General features: G+C 46.8%; 7 protein-coding genes across 7 annotated transcripts; 3 read left to right on the top strand and 4 right to left on the bottom strand.

Moving 5' to 3' along the window:
- Positions 1-123: 123 nt before the first annotated feature.
- On the top strand, positions 124-2,859 carry N7469_007307 (proline--tRNA ligase; the record flags this gene model as incomplete). Its single annotated transcript, XM_056646225.1, has 14 exons — positions 124-421; positions 480-495; positions 568-598; positions 649-722; positions 779-807; positions 866-932; positions 995-1,070; positions 1,133-1,149; positions 1,205-1,246; positions 1,309-1,502; positions 1,558-1,587; positions 1,643-2,418; positions 2,479-2,611; positions 2,672-2,859. 14 exons carry the CDS (start codon positions 124-126, stop codon positions 2,680-2,682), a joined length of 1,794 nt encoding a protein of 597 aa, XP_056499666.1. The 3' UTR covers positions 2,683-2,859.
- A 1,001-nt stretch (positions 2,860-3,860) lies between these two features.
- On the bottom strand, positions 3,861-4,178 carry N7469_007306 (uncharacterized protein; the record flags this gene model as incomplete). Its single annotated transcript, XM_056646224.1, has 1 exon — positions 3,861-4,178. One exon carries the CDS (start codon positions 4,176-4,178, stop codon positions 3,861-3,863), a length of 318 nt encoding a protein of 105 aa, XP_056499665.1.
- Positions 4,179-4,212: 34 nt separating this feature from the next.
- On the bottom strand, positions 4,213-6,108 carry N7469_007305 (uncharacterized protein; the record flags this gene model as incomplete). The annotated part of the gene is made up of 1 exon (XM_056646223.1): positions 4,213-6,108. One exon carries the CDS (start codon positions 6,106-6,108, stop codon positions 4,213-4,215), a length of 1,896 nt encoding a protein of 631 aa, XP_056499664.1.
- Positions 6,109-9,087: 2,979 nt separating this feature from the next.
- Positions 9,088-9,965, bottom strand: N7469_007304 (uncharacterized protein; the record flags this gene model as incomplete). Its single annotated transcript, XM_056646222.1, has 4 exons — positions 9,088-9,345; positions 9,416-9,543; positions 9,644-9,833; positions 9,954-9,965. The coding sequence occupies 4 exons, from the start codon at positions 9,963-9,965 to the stop codon at positions 9,088-9,090; spliced, it is 588 nt and encodes a 195-aa protein (XP_056499663.1).
- Positions 9,966-10,126: 161 nt separating this feature from the next.
- N7469_007303 (uncharacterized protein) lies at positions 10,127-10,698 on the bottom strand (the record flags this gene model as incomplete). Its single annotated transcript, XM_056646221.1, has 2 exons — positions 10,127-10,450; positions 10,546-10,698. The coding sequence occupies 2 exons, from the start codon at positions 10,696-10,698 to the stop codon at positions 10,127-10,129; spliced, it is 477 nt and encodes a 158-aa protein (XP_056499662.1).
- A 443-nt stretch (positions 10,699-11,141) lies between these two features.
- N7469_007302 (uncharacterized protein) lies at positions 11,142-11,624 on the top strand (the record flags this gene model as incomplete). Its single annotated transcript, XM_056646220.1, has 2 exons — positions 11,142-11,366; positions 11,421-11,624. The coding sequence occupies 2 exons, from the start codon at positions 11,142-11,144 to the stop codon at positions 11,622-11,624; spliced, it is 429 nt and encodes a 142-aa protein (XP_056499661.1).
- A 497-nt stretch (positions 11,625-12,121) lies between these two features.
- N7469_007301 (uncharacterized protein) lies at positions 12,122-12,635 on the top strand (the record flags this gene model as incomplete). Its single annotated transcript, XM_056646219.1, has 2 exons — positions 12,122-12,274; positions 12,381-12,635. The coding sequence occupies 2 exons, from the start codon at positions 12,122-12,124 to the stop codon at positions 12,633-12,635; spliced, it is 408 nt and encodes a 135-aa protein (XP_056499660.1).
- Between the last annotated feature and the right edge of the window lie 285 nt (positions 12,636-12,920).

The raw sequence follows: 12,920 nt of genomic DNA, 5'->3' as shown, positions 1-12,920 counted from the left end.
GCGCAGATAACATCCCACTTTTTGTAAGAGTCATTCTCCCCGAATTTCTCGACTTTCCATACTGCTTTTGAGTGTGGTTCGCTTTTTTTGTCCTTCCTAGCCAAGCGTTCGTTCTTATACAGAATGGCTAGTCAAAACACCTCCGATCCTGCTGCCTCCGGCGCGGCTGATCCCCAGACCCTCCCTGATCGCACGAACCCCGCCGATGCCCCCCAGGGCGAGTCGAAGAATGCGGCGAAGAAGGCGGCCAAGCTAGCTAAGCTTGCAGCAGACAAAGCAGACAAGGCCAACAAGCCCAAGCAGCCCAAGGAGCCCAAGAAGGCTGCCCCGAAGAAGAAGGATAATGGCAAGGAACTTATTGGTATTGATGTGGAGAAGGAGACCGATTTCCCAGAGTGGTATCACCAGGTTCTCACCAAAGGTTAGTCCTTTGTCTTTTGATAATTGGTCGATTGAACATATACTGACAGTCGCTTAAGGTGATATGCTGGACTAGTGCGTCTTATTCTGTTACAATTAGCATTGTCGTTATTTCGGCACCGCGACTGACCTTAACTTTCTACTCAGCTATGATGTCTCCGGTTGCTTTATTCTGAAGGTAAACAAGCCATGGTGGATATGCTTTGGGTAAATGCTGACTTATTCCAGCCCGCTTCTTACTTCATCTGGGAGGAAATCCAAAACTGGTTCAATGCGAAGATCAAGTCTATCGGAGTTAAGAAGTTCGTCACTTGAGACCTCCATATTATGCGACTCAATGGTGCTGACTATGTTATAGCGCGAGTTTCCCTCTTTTCGTTTCCGAAGGTACCTCTATCTTGAAAGATTCGGCCATTCGGTTCTTTGGCTAATCTAATTGAACTAGATGTGTTGAACCGCGAGAAGGATCACATTGAGGGCTTTGCTGCTGAGGTCGCTTGGGTTACCCATGCGTACGGATCCCTATCCTCGAAAAACGAATTATACTACAGGCTTCTAACCTGAAAAATAATAGTGGATCGTCTCCTCTGGAGAAGAAGATTGCCATCCGTCCCACCTCGGAAACTGTCATGTACCCATACTATGCGAAGGTACGTGTCAAAATACTTTTATCGAGCCAGCGTGAAATATATTTGCTAACGTTTTGGATCAGTGGATTCGCTCCCACCGGTAAGATCACCATTCCCGACTGCTCGCCAGCCTCTATCAAATCTAATCCGCCCAGAAACCTTCCTCTTCGTCTCAACCAATGGAACTCTGTCGTCCGGTAAGCACTTTCTCTTTTATTTGTTGGTGATCTACTTTCTTTCTCTAACCCTCGCATCGTAGATGGGAGTTCAAGAACCCCACCCCATTCCTGCGTACCCGAGAGTTCTTGTGGCAGGAGGGTCACACTGCTCATCTTACCGAGGGTGCAGCTCGTTCAGAGGTGCTACAGATCCTTGACTGGTACTCTGATATCTATGAGCACCTGCTCGCTGTTCCCGTGGTCAAGGGACAGAAGACTGACAAGGAGAGATTCGGTACGTCCATCCTGCCTAGCAAGGCCATCGAAATATACTAACAATTTGCTTTTAGCCGGTGGTCTCTACACCACAACCGTCGAAGGTATACCCGCAGTATTCTCACATGTTACAAAACTTTATGTGCTAATTATGACCAGGTTATATTCCCGCCACTGGCCGTGGTATCCAGGGTGGTACCTCTCACGGTTTAGGACAAAATTTCTCTAAGATGTTCGACATCAAGGTCGAGGATCCATCTAACAAGCCTGGTGAGGAGAAGAAGCCTCCTCTGTATGTCTGGCAAAACTCTTGGGGTCTGTCGACCCGTACTCTCGGTGTCATGGTCATGATCCACGCGGATGACAAGGGTCTTGTTCTCCCCCCTCGCGTGGCTGAGACCCAAGTTGTCATTGTTCCCGTCGGTCTTACTGCCAAAACTACCGACGAGGAGCGTGAGAAGCTGGGAGCTGAGATCAACGGTCTTGTTGCCGTTCTTGAGGCCGCAGGCGTCCGTGTCGAGAACGATCAGCGTGATGGCTACTCCCCTGGCTTCAAGTTTGCTGATTGGGAACTGAAGGGTGTCCCGTTGCGCTTAGAGTTCGGCCCTGGTGAGTCTGCCGGCCACTTTATCACCACCGCCCGCCGTGATATTCCTGGCAAGGATGGTAAGGGCACCATCGCCATCCCTGAACTGGCTACCGCTGTGCCTAAGCTCCTGGAGACCATCCATCGTGATATGTATAACCGTGCCAACGAGCAATTCACCACCCACCGCAAGGTCCTCACTAGCTTCGACGAAATCGTCCCTGCTCTTAATGACAAGAACCTGGTTGTCGTGCCATTCTGCTTGGCCGAAGACTGTGAGGATCAGATCAAGAAGGACACTGCTAAGAAGCAAGAAGAGCTTTCCCAGTCTGGTCCGGAAGATGTCAAGGTATGTCTTAAACTTTACTTCGTCGAAGCTACCCGTATCAGTTTGCTAATTACTATAAAGGCCCCGAGTATGGGTGCTAAGAGTCTGTGCATTCCCTTCGACCAGGGCATCGGTGGTGGAGAGATCACTGCCGATACCAAGTGCATTAACCCCAAGTGTACTCGCGCCGCCCAGAAGTGGTGCATGTTCGGCCGTATGTTCCCAAATCATTTTCGTCCTTTCTTTCCTGAATCCAAATACTTACTATATCCAGGTTCATACTAAACTTGCTGATTCTATTTGCATAACCCATTCGGAAATCAGCATGTATTCCATCGGGAGGACGGAACTGCATTGGGCTTTACTTTCAAGGGTTCGGAGTATTTTGAGCAGAATTGGACTGGAAAAAGCGTGCAAGGGTTGCAAGTTTCCTATATTCGGCGTGGGTACCATGGGCTCCCGTTATTGAAATTCGTCCTTTGAGTTGTTGCGTTGTGGAGGTGGAATTTCTAGGGAGCAGGGTAGGTATTTAGTTGAAACGAGCCTATGAGAAGAATGAGCCATGTTTTATATTCTGAGTTCTTTCGGCGCATGATTATGATGCTTCCAGTTTTCAAGATCGTAACCGTAAACCGCCCCTGGTCCTTTGTAATATCTGCCTGGTCATGGGTGTATTTCTTTACGTGATGGACGAATGGCAACCATCGAAATCTAGTCCATCAATTTGACATTGGAATGAACAACCGATATCTACTCTAAAAGTTGATCGAGATGAGTCATAACCTATTCCCGTGGAGAAGAGGTGAAGCCTCCGAGTCTTTTTTATTTTTTACTACTACTAGGACTTGATACTCGTGTTTCGTTTTGACATTGTGGAACATTGTGGCCGGCGGGAAGGTATAGTGCCTAGGTAGTAGTACCACTGGAGAATGCTTTTGCGCGAAGAACAGTTCGAGTGCGTATTATTGCGACGATAAAATCAGCAAAAGTGATGCCGTATTAGCTATATCAAACAAATTTGACTGCCAAAAGATGGGAACGCCTTCCGAAATATGCATATGTGATGAGAAGATGAGACAGAATCAGATTGATAGGAAAACAAGGTAGGGCGCACGTGCCAGAATCGCTGAGAGCTTCGGGGAAAAGAAAGGTCTGTGTAGACAAATAGTTGTAGTAGAACGAGGTGATAGGAAATTCAAGGAATGCAAGATCCGGCGTTGGATACCAGTTGTGTTAGAGTAAGGTATAATAGACTTGATGAGAGCTCGAGGTTCGGAGGTGAGATGTAAAGAAAAGACTTGTGATTTGGAATCGAGGCGCTTCAAACTCAGAATCGCTGGAAGGAAAGACCTTTAAAGGCCAAACAAGCTATTTGGGTAGTTGGAAGTATCATGAAAGTATCATTATCGTGCGAGAACGGCTTCTATTGCTGTTCAGAAAAAAAGCAGATATGAATTGCCCGCCTAGTAAGACTCAACAGAGCGAGCTCCCCGGAGCTGCATTCGGGCGCGGGCTAGAGGAGAAAAACTGTTCTCGCAGCTTGGTTGAGGAGAGTTAGCTCGGCGTACGCGCTGGGGCCAACTCATGAGCTTGTGTGCGTCACTGGCTGTGGCGGAGTTTATCACATAGCGGACGTTGTTTTCGTCTACTCCCTCAATCTGCACGCGAGGAGGCGGTGCGCCTACGCTAGGAAGGTGGATGATATCATCGTCGCTTTCCTCGTGAAACTCGTGGGAGCCAGTGCTTCTTTCTTCGCCGGACGAATCAGAATGCGCCTGCATGCGGTAGACGGTGCCAGGTGTGATCGGGCGAGAATCAGGTACAGAGCGCGGAGGCATAGGGGGGGTTATTGGCAGACTCTGAGCGGAACAGTTGTCGGGTGAGCGAGGAGGTTCGAGAGTAGGGTTCCGCGGGTTTATCCCCGCTGCCGCTGGCGCGGAGAATGTCCATATAGGTGAGCTGTTCGCCATGTGAGGTCGAGGATGCGGCATTTTCTTGTGGCTGATGAAGCTCGGCCAGCATTTCTGGGGATGGTAGAGGGGCATCAGTGTGTCTCCGACGCGCAGGGGAAGACGAAACTCTTCGAAGGAAACCTTTAGATGGTACGCTTGTGGATATGCTTTGACGAGAATCAGAATTTCTCTTGTGCTTTCTGAATGAGCTCTTTCTGATAATCTTGGAGAGTGACCCAGTCGAGGAGCTGCGATTCAAATTTGTACTATGATTGAATCTGTCCTGGTCTGAGGGCGTGAAAGGAGGTCCAGCTGCTGGAACAGGGACACTCTTGAATGCGTCGTGGGAGTTGATCTCGCGGACTATTGCATCTTGGAGGCTTTCGTAAGTGGGATGGGAGCTGAAAGCTTGAGTAGATATGTACGCTTGCTTGAAAAGGTCCATCATTTCAGACACCTTAAATCGGGGTGACGATTGGCCTGGACTTGGAGTTGGTGCTGGCAGAGGACTGTTCATGACTTCTGCAATGCTTGGGGCCCTTTTCATCTCGTAGTTTGAAGGGGTTGGAGGCTGGATCGCACGGTGTGAAATCTTTTGGCGGCCCGAGGAGGCTAATTGTGTATTGATTGAAAGATCTCGAACATTCTTTCTTGAACTAGATCCCGAAGGTGGCGGTGACAATGATCTTGGGGTCAATGATGAGCTGCGAACTGTCGTAGTAGGTGGCTGTAGCTCCCGAGTAGAATCGGCCACGCTGCTGCTCATCGGTCCATTACTCATTGGAAAAGGCAGCGTGGGACTGTCAGGCAAAGGTGTACTACTCCATCTTTTACCTTGTTTGTAAGCAGGGGGTACTCCCAGACGTTGAACGGCAGCAGGAGCATCATCTCCTGTGGAGTCAGTCTCGTCTGGAGACAATGTAGGTGTAGACCGCTGTAAACGTATTAAGGTGCTTGCATGCGATGCACGCGAGGAAGAACCAGAGGATCGATCAGGAGTGGATCTGTGTCGAAGGTCTCCATCAGACATCCAGCTTCCTTTCTTGAGATTCAGGTTTCTGGAGTCACGTCTCTTGCCATCTGAGCCCATTGGACTTAATCCACGGCGTCTGCCTGGCGCAGGAGGAGAGGAATGAGAGCTCAATGCCGAAGTTGAGCGAGTTTGGCCACCATATTTTGCAATGTTTCTGTCTGCAACATCTTCCTGGTAAAGAGCAGACAAGATTCGAGAGCTAGCAAATCCTTTTCGATATTGAATGCGCAAAAATCTGGTCATGTTCCGTTCTGCAACGTCTTCGTTGTATGGACTAGAAGGAGGTGATATGGGTGTGGGGCTTGGGGCTTGGTTTCGTTCAGATGTATAAAGAGCATCCATCAGATCGATATGTCGAGAATTGGATGATCTTGGGACACCAACGCTGAATGGGACTGAAGGGGGTAGTTCGGACTGAGAGGATAGCGGCCTCTCACCTCCCATATGGTGATGTAGATCCTCAAATTGCTTGTCAATCTGGTCAAAATGGTGGGATACATCTATAGATCGCGACGTCTTATACCCAGGCGACGGGAGTCCAGGCGACGGGAGTCCAGGCGACGGAGGAGCAGTAGATAGACGATTGGGTTCTAGATGTTCTCTTGTTGGCGACCCAGTCGCCCCAAAATACGAACAATTTGTATTGACATCACCGGATTCCGAATCTTGTGAAGGTTGCGACTGAGTGGACTCAGCTTGTTGGAAAAGCTTCTTCAGCGCAACCATATTGACGGTGGTGCAGCACATGGGATCATGCGCCTGGCATGCACCCCTTGAACCGCACACGAGGCGGTTTGGCAAATTACGTTCTCAAGAGATGAAAGAAAAAGAAAAGAAAAAAGCACTGGCTTTAACGAGAAGTGGAGTGACGAGACCAGCGGCCGTCGTGTAGGGTTGAACGATCAACGCATCTCATTGCAGCATTGAAGCTTGTCTGAAGACCTTCATACAGTGAAGGTGCCAATGACTGAGGTAGATAGTCATGATGAGAAGGAAAAGAAAAGGCAAGAAAAGTCGCACGCGCCACAAAGAAAGGAATAGCGGAGACCTGCCTTGTCAAGTGGCCGGAGTGCAGATCGAGGACCATTTGGCGTGCCTGGATCCAGGGGAAATAGCCCGGTATTCTCCATGGTCCATCGACGGGGACACAGATGGGGCTAAGCTAATACGGTCTGGCGGTTCGAACGCTAAGAAATTAAGAATGCTCCATTTGCCGTCAGCGGTGACATCTGAACGGCCGCTTGTCGCTATGAATTGACTTCAACAAACCCTAACGAACTCGAGGGATGCAGCCAGCTGCCCCTGTCCCTGGACAATGCATGCATGAAATTGTGCCCTAGCAACACGAGGGGTGTATGTATCTGCATTAGAGAAACAAGCCGAAACCAACTGGGTCTTGTCATGCAGCTAGCAGGACCTTCTTTGGAGTACGAAACGTCCAGGCTGCATAATATTGTATGTACAGTACAGACTACACAGGTGGCGGACCAGATCCCGGCCCCAACTCCAAGTCATCGAGGGATCCACACAATTAAACACCCATGATAGACAACGAGAATTCACCCGTCGAGACCCGCAGGGCTTTCATGTGGACTCGCCTTCACGGGAAGTCTTGCGCCTTGAAAGGGGACATGATATTGCCATTGGGGGCCCATAATGAAGGGGGCCATATCCCGGACACAAAACCAACTGTGCTGTAGGAGAACGACCGAGGCCAGTTAGGGTTGAAAATGGCACGAGATGGAGCCCCCAATTTCCGCACGAGTCACTATTGGTGTGATGAGAGTGATCGACAGACAGTACAGTGGGTCTCACTCGTTCTCGCGGAACAAGACCGTCAACTGAATGCCAATTTTGGTTCGTTGGGCGTATCCGACAGCTCGGAGCTCAGCGCTCACGATGGAGCGCACCATATCCTTGGAGTAGCTAGCGTCTCGATGAACAAAGAAAAAATCTTGATCTATTTTTTTTTTTTTGGCGGATTGAGAGATTGCTCAAAAAGAAAAACTTGGACGGTCACGATCTCGACCGTTCTCTCCGCCGTTCTCCGATGGAGTCGGTGGGCACGAACGCTTCAGGGGCTTGGAATCGAAACACTAGCCTAAGTCATGACCTATGGAACGGATGAACTCAATGTGGTTATGACGATCCGGAATATCGAAGCCATCGCTCGTTGTTTTTAAACCTTCCCCGGAGATTGGAAAGTTGATACGGTTCTATGTACATACATAGTACATGGTATTTGCATTGCCATAGGGACTCGTGCTAGTTAGGCTCGTGTAGTAGATTTCGATCGATCGATTGAGATTCAAATGCCGATACAGATTTCGATATAATGGGTCTGTGATCGTCGTACTTTTGCCCTTCGAAATCGAGCTCGGCAGGTGTCAAGACATAAAGTGAGACACGCACGAAAAATGGATGCTGCTTAATCACGGGGCACACACTGCCATAGGAAATGTCAATGGTGCTCATGCAGAGTTCTCCCTAGTGTTGACGTGATGCCGAACTCCTTGTGAAACATCCTGCATGATCACCGGGATTTCATCCAAGTTAATTTAAATTTGGTGTTCACAAGTGTTGTGTGGTATACATACTGTACAATGTATGTGTGTACAGAGTAACTCATCCGTGCTCACATACTTGTTACTGTACAAAGTACATACATAGTAGAATGCCTTACTACTGTAACCCCCCACATCATGCAAGATGCCCCTCGCTGAGCAATATTATATTTGCAATTTAAGCTCCATATTATGCACAGGGCAAAGCTATTTCAAATAATTAATATAAATTAAATTGAGTCTATTCTGTGCCAAATCCAGTCTTTATATAGATCCTTACCCTCCCATTTAATAGTCACGTCCTCCAACAGTTCCGAAATTAGGCCCACGATAGATCATTCACTTGATAAATTATTGATAGAGTAAGAATTAATTGTTGATTCTCGTTGTGGATTTAATATGCAAAAATATTATCAAAATGGCTGAGTAGTTGATTTAGCAGGGGGGCAAAACAGTGAATGACCTCTGCATGGCCATTTCTCAGTTATATTTAGTACGCTAGTAAAGACGATATTTGTAGAAACCCACTTAAAAAAGCAGCAATCTTCCAAGTCTACCTAGTGGGTAGCTACTCCTGGAAGACTAATGCTTTCTTCTAATCAAGGGTTTAGGTAAACCCTTAACGAAATGTAATAGTCAGGTCCTCTGGACTTGGCACAGAATAGACTCAAATTACTTTATATTTTCCTTGGAAGGAACCTTTGTCAATATTATTGATTACTAGGTTGTATTGATATATCATACCTATGAAGATAGGTACCTTCTGCATGACTACCTGGTATGGATACTGAGCTAATCTCGGTGTACTATCGACCTTTGGAAACTGCCTCGGGACATTCACCATTGATGACAGTTCACGCCTATAAAATGGACTAATTTCGCACTAGGAGCTCAGTGTCATTGCATAACTAGGGTATTGAAGCATCACAAGTATCATCTGGTTGATCTCGACTAGAAGGCACGCATAGGCGGCATGTTGAGGTGCCTGTACCTAGGGTGACCATTCGTTCGAACCAGGAAAGAAAAGATCAAAGCATCAAAATCAAACAACATAAATACGGCATTCAGATCAAAAGTAGAAAGATCCGAGGACCCTGAATCCTAATTATAACATCCAGCAGTGATCTCATTATCATTCATCTTAAGCGTACTCCAGCCGTTCCTGGGCCAGGTCCGAGCTAGGATGATCCTGAACATTGTCTTCGACCTCAGACATGACCTGGACTTCAGGACCAGTCGGTGCGTTGGAATTGTCACTTGGCTTTTCGGAGTCTTCGTTCTGGGCGGGACCTTCAGACTGATCTAGGTCTTCAAATTTCTTCCTCAGCTTGTAAAAGCGCCCAGTTGCGGTCTTATAGCCGATGCCAAGCTTTTGCATGATAATGTTGTAGTCGGGGATCTGGAATCAATTGTTAGCAGTGAAGAAGTGAAAAGATGACCCCACGAATATCTAGCGCCATGAAACTCACAGTCTTGCCACCGTTGTTCATGAAGCAAAGCCACAAGAAGTACTTGTCAGCATCATCGTTATTACCCCGGGCAGTGACAGGATTTGCCTTCTTTGGAGTGGATTTGCGAGGGGCCTTTTTCTTCACCACTTTTTTCGGGGTGGAGATTTTGGTATCCCTGAGAAGATAAAAGATGATGTCAGCCACAGAGAAAGAGAAATGAGAAAAGGGATTTAAGAGCTCTATTACATGGTGAAATGAAAAGCCTTTGCTGCACGTTGGGATGGGAGCAATTGGTAAACGAAAAGGTGGTTGAAGAGGGAGAAGATGAATTGTCAAGAAGAAGGAAGAAGAAGAAGAAGAAGAAGAAGAAGAAGAAGAAGAAGAAGAAGAAGAAGAAGAAGAAGAAGAAGAAGAAGAAGAAGAAGAAGAAGAAGTGCTGAGAAGAATCAGCTTGAAATTGGCTAGTGGCTTCACTTTGGATTCACTCCTGAGCTCTTCTTGTCATGGCTATATCTCTCTATGCAGATTTCGAGTTTTTGTCCCTCTATTTACGAACTTCTAGAAACATTGTCAGCTTGGCAATATTTGATACGTCTGGATCAGAAATGAATACGTGTATGCATGTAAGCTCTTCTCGAGCTACCAAGAGTATTCATCAAATTTAGATATTTATCAAAAAACGAAATCAACATCAGCTATCTCAACCCGGTATGACTGTGATTGATCCTTTCAAATGTCCGTGCGATCTTCCTTGATATCATCATCGGATTCTGACTTGATGACGGCGTCAGTTTCAATTTTGATGCTCGTCTCAGGCGGTTCCTCCGATGAGACTTTGAAACTCTCAATGATTTCATTCTCAGACCAATCGTTGATTTTCTTCTTCAGACCTTTGCTGTCCTTGATTTTGGCCGGAGATCCTTCATTTGGCGATGTTGACTTTCCGCCTGTAGTATTCACGCTCTCAAAATAAGATTTGAGCCTGTAGAAACGTCTCTGGGCACCGCCTTTTGAGAGGCCCAGGATGTTGCCAAGTTCTGCGTAGTCGGGAAACTAAAAGTTCTCAGATCTGGTACGTCCTCGAAATGTTCAACTTGGAAAAGAATCAAGACGCAGGTGTGCCTCTTCACTAGCATGAGGGTACTTACCGGATTCCCACCGTTAGTTCGGAAGGCATACCACAAAAGCATAGCGTCCTCCTTGGTAAATTTGGTAATGTTTGGTGGAGGAACATATGATGACTCTCTCGGTGCAGACTTAGGTGGTCTCCCACGGCGCTTGGCCACCTTTGTAGGCGTCATGTTTTCGGAAGACCAAGGTAGTGCTTTTAATAATTAGTCAAACAGCAGAATTAACAACATGGTGTTGAATTTACATACATAATGAAGCGAAACAATGGGATTGTTGATGTTGAAATGCGTAGGATAGAATAAGGAAGGACTTTAAGAGTGAGAAGAAGGGTGGAATTGAGTGAAAGAGATGGAAGAAGGAGATATAAGGGAAAGATGGGGGAAGGAGAAAAATAAGAAGGAAGGAGCAGTTTCTAGGAAGGAAGTATAGACAAATTTAGGAAGGCGCGAATTATGCTCGAGGTCATCGTTCCTTCCTGTTTCTAGATATTATCTCATCTGGAAAGTCGTTCACTCGGCTCAGCCTGGTCTTTTCTTCTCTCATCTCTTCATCAATCAATCTCATCTCAAATCTTGTGTTTACGTGAACTACAACTCTCTCAATTTCGATCACCATGGGCTCCAAAGTGGAAAAGAAGACCTCCGAGTTTAAGGCTACTCCCTTGAATAAAGAACCTGGCCATTCATTAAAGTCCCCCAAGTCCCCCAAAGCTCCTAAGACCCCTAGGACTTCCAAGACTCCCAAGTCCGGGATCACGGATTCCCAGGTGCTCTTCCTGTGGACCTGCTTAGAGAACAGCAGTATCATGAAGGAAGGTGGCGGAAGTGGCAGCAACAATGTGAGTATCTCTATTTCTCGTAATTGGGTTTGTCTGGACTAACAAATGAGACAGATTAACTGGGATGCCGTGGCTGAAAAGATGGGCCTCCAGAAGGGAGCTGCTCTGAAGCGATTCTCGCGACTTCGAATCGCCATGAGAAACAAGAACCCAAAGACCGAGGAAGGTCCTCAGGAGGGTCAGGCCCAGAAAGCCCAGGAGTCTAATCATCCGGCTGAGCTCGAGGATGTTGATACCGAGGATGCGTTATTGGGCTGAAATTTGTTGCAAAATCTGGGGCTTCGTGCATTTGCGACCTTCCTCTTTGTCAAGATTTTATTCGTTTTTTGTTGAGGTTATCTGGGTTTAAGTTAGGTTCAAGGGACAATTGTCATTTCTGAGATATGCAATAGGCATCGTGGATTCAACTTAGGGCCGAGACTGTTTAGTATCAAGACCAATCTACTACATTCTGCTTTCACTTGTTGTATTTGCCATTATCATTGCAGTTTATTTAGTAGCGCTTATGATAGCTGTTTCTTTAGCCTACAGGCTCGAATCTAGACTAGAGAGATGCAGTTTCAATGAATGCTGTTATCGATATAAAAAATGGCGACCATTGAGCCCTGCAGGATGGGTTCTTCCTGCAAACCTTTAAGCTCATGCTTCACTTCATCTACCGCATTCGACAACACAACTGCTTCCCATTACCCCAGCTCTACGCTTTGCCCTCAACACTTAACTATCATTGTCTCAACTCATCTACTTATCTAATCATGGCTCGTCCCAAATCCACCAAAGTGGAGAAAAAGCCCAAGAAACCACAGAAACGTGCCTGTATCACCGAGGGTAACCAAGTCGAAAAGGACCTCGTTTTTCTGTGGATGTGCTTCGAATGCAGCGGAGGCATACAAGAAGGGCAAAGCACGGTAATTCCAAATTCATTTTCATTTCACTCTTCTCGTCGCTCGAACCCAAGCTCGAGTGAGGCCTCCGTTGACTATGGCTAACCACTGTATCCTCACAACGACACAGATCGATTATCATGCCCTCAGCAAAAAACTGGGGATTACAATCTATGGTGCCAGGAATCGCTACTATGGCGTCCGTTCCAGAATCCTGAAGCTGAAAGCAGCTATCACGGCGGCCGAGAGTCCAAGGGACCAGGGACCCGAAGGAAAAGGTGCCCAGAAGAGCGCGGCTGCTACCACGGATCATGATGATTCAATTACCAAGGACGAAAATGACGACCAGATGGTCGATGAGAACTATGAAGACGAGGCTGTGTGAGATGACCGTGTTGTGTCATTGAAAGTGTTGTGATTCCCGAGAGTTATGGAGTGGAACGAGTCCCCAGGTCTTTGGTTTTTGTTCCCCAATGTTTCTATGGATCTAAAGGTCATTTAGTCATTTCGAAAGGTGCAATATGTTTCTCACTGGGCAATTGTCAAGTCTCCTTTTCGCGCGATGATTTCTCAAAATTGATTTCAATGATTCAAGAACACCCTAGTTTGAAAGTAGGACTACTTGTCCTCTACACCTTGCGAGCAATTATTATTGAACGAGAAAATTATT

Source organism: Penicillium citrinum, assembly GCF_028827155.1.
Source record: "Penicillium citrinum strain IBT 23319 chromosome Unknown utg000006l:1.0-3011923.0:1.0-3012962.0, whole genome shotgun sequence".
Taxonomy (NCBI): Eukaryota; Fungi; Ascomycota; class Eurotiomycetes; order Eurotiales; family Aspergillaceae; genus Penicillium; species Penicillium citrinum.
This window is presented reverse-complemented; position numbering and strand designations above follow the sequence as displayed.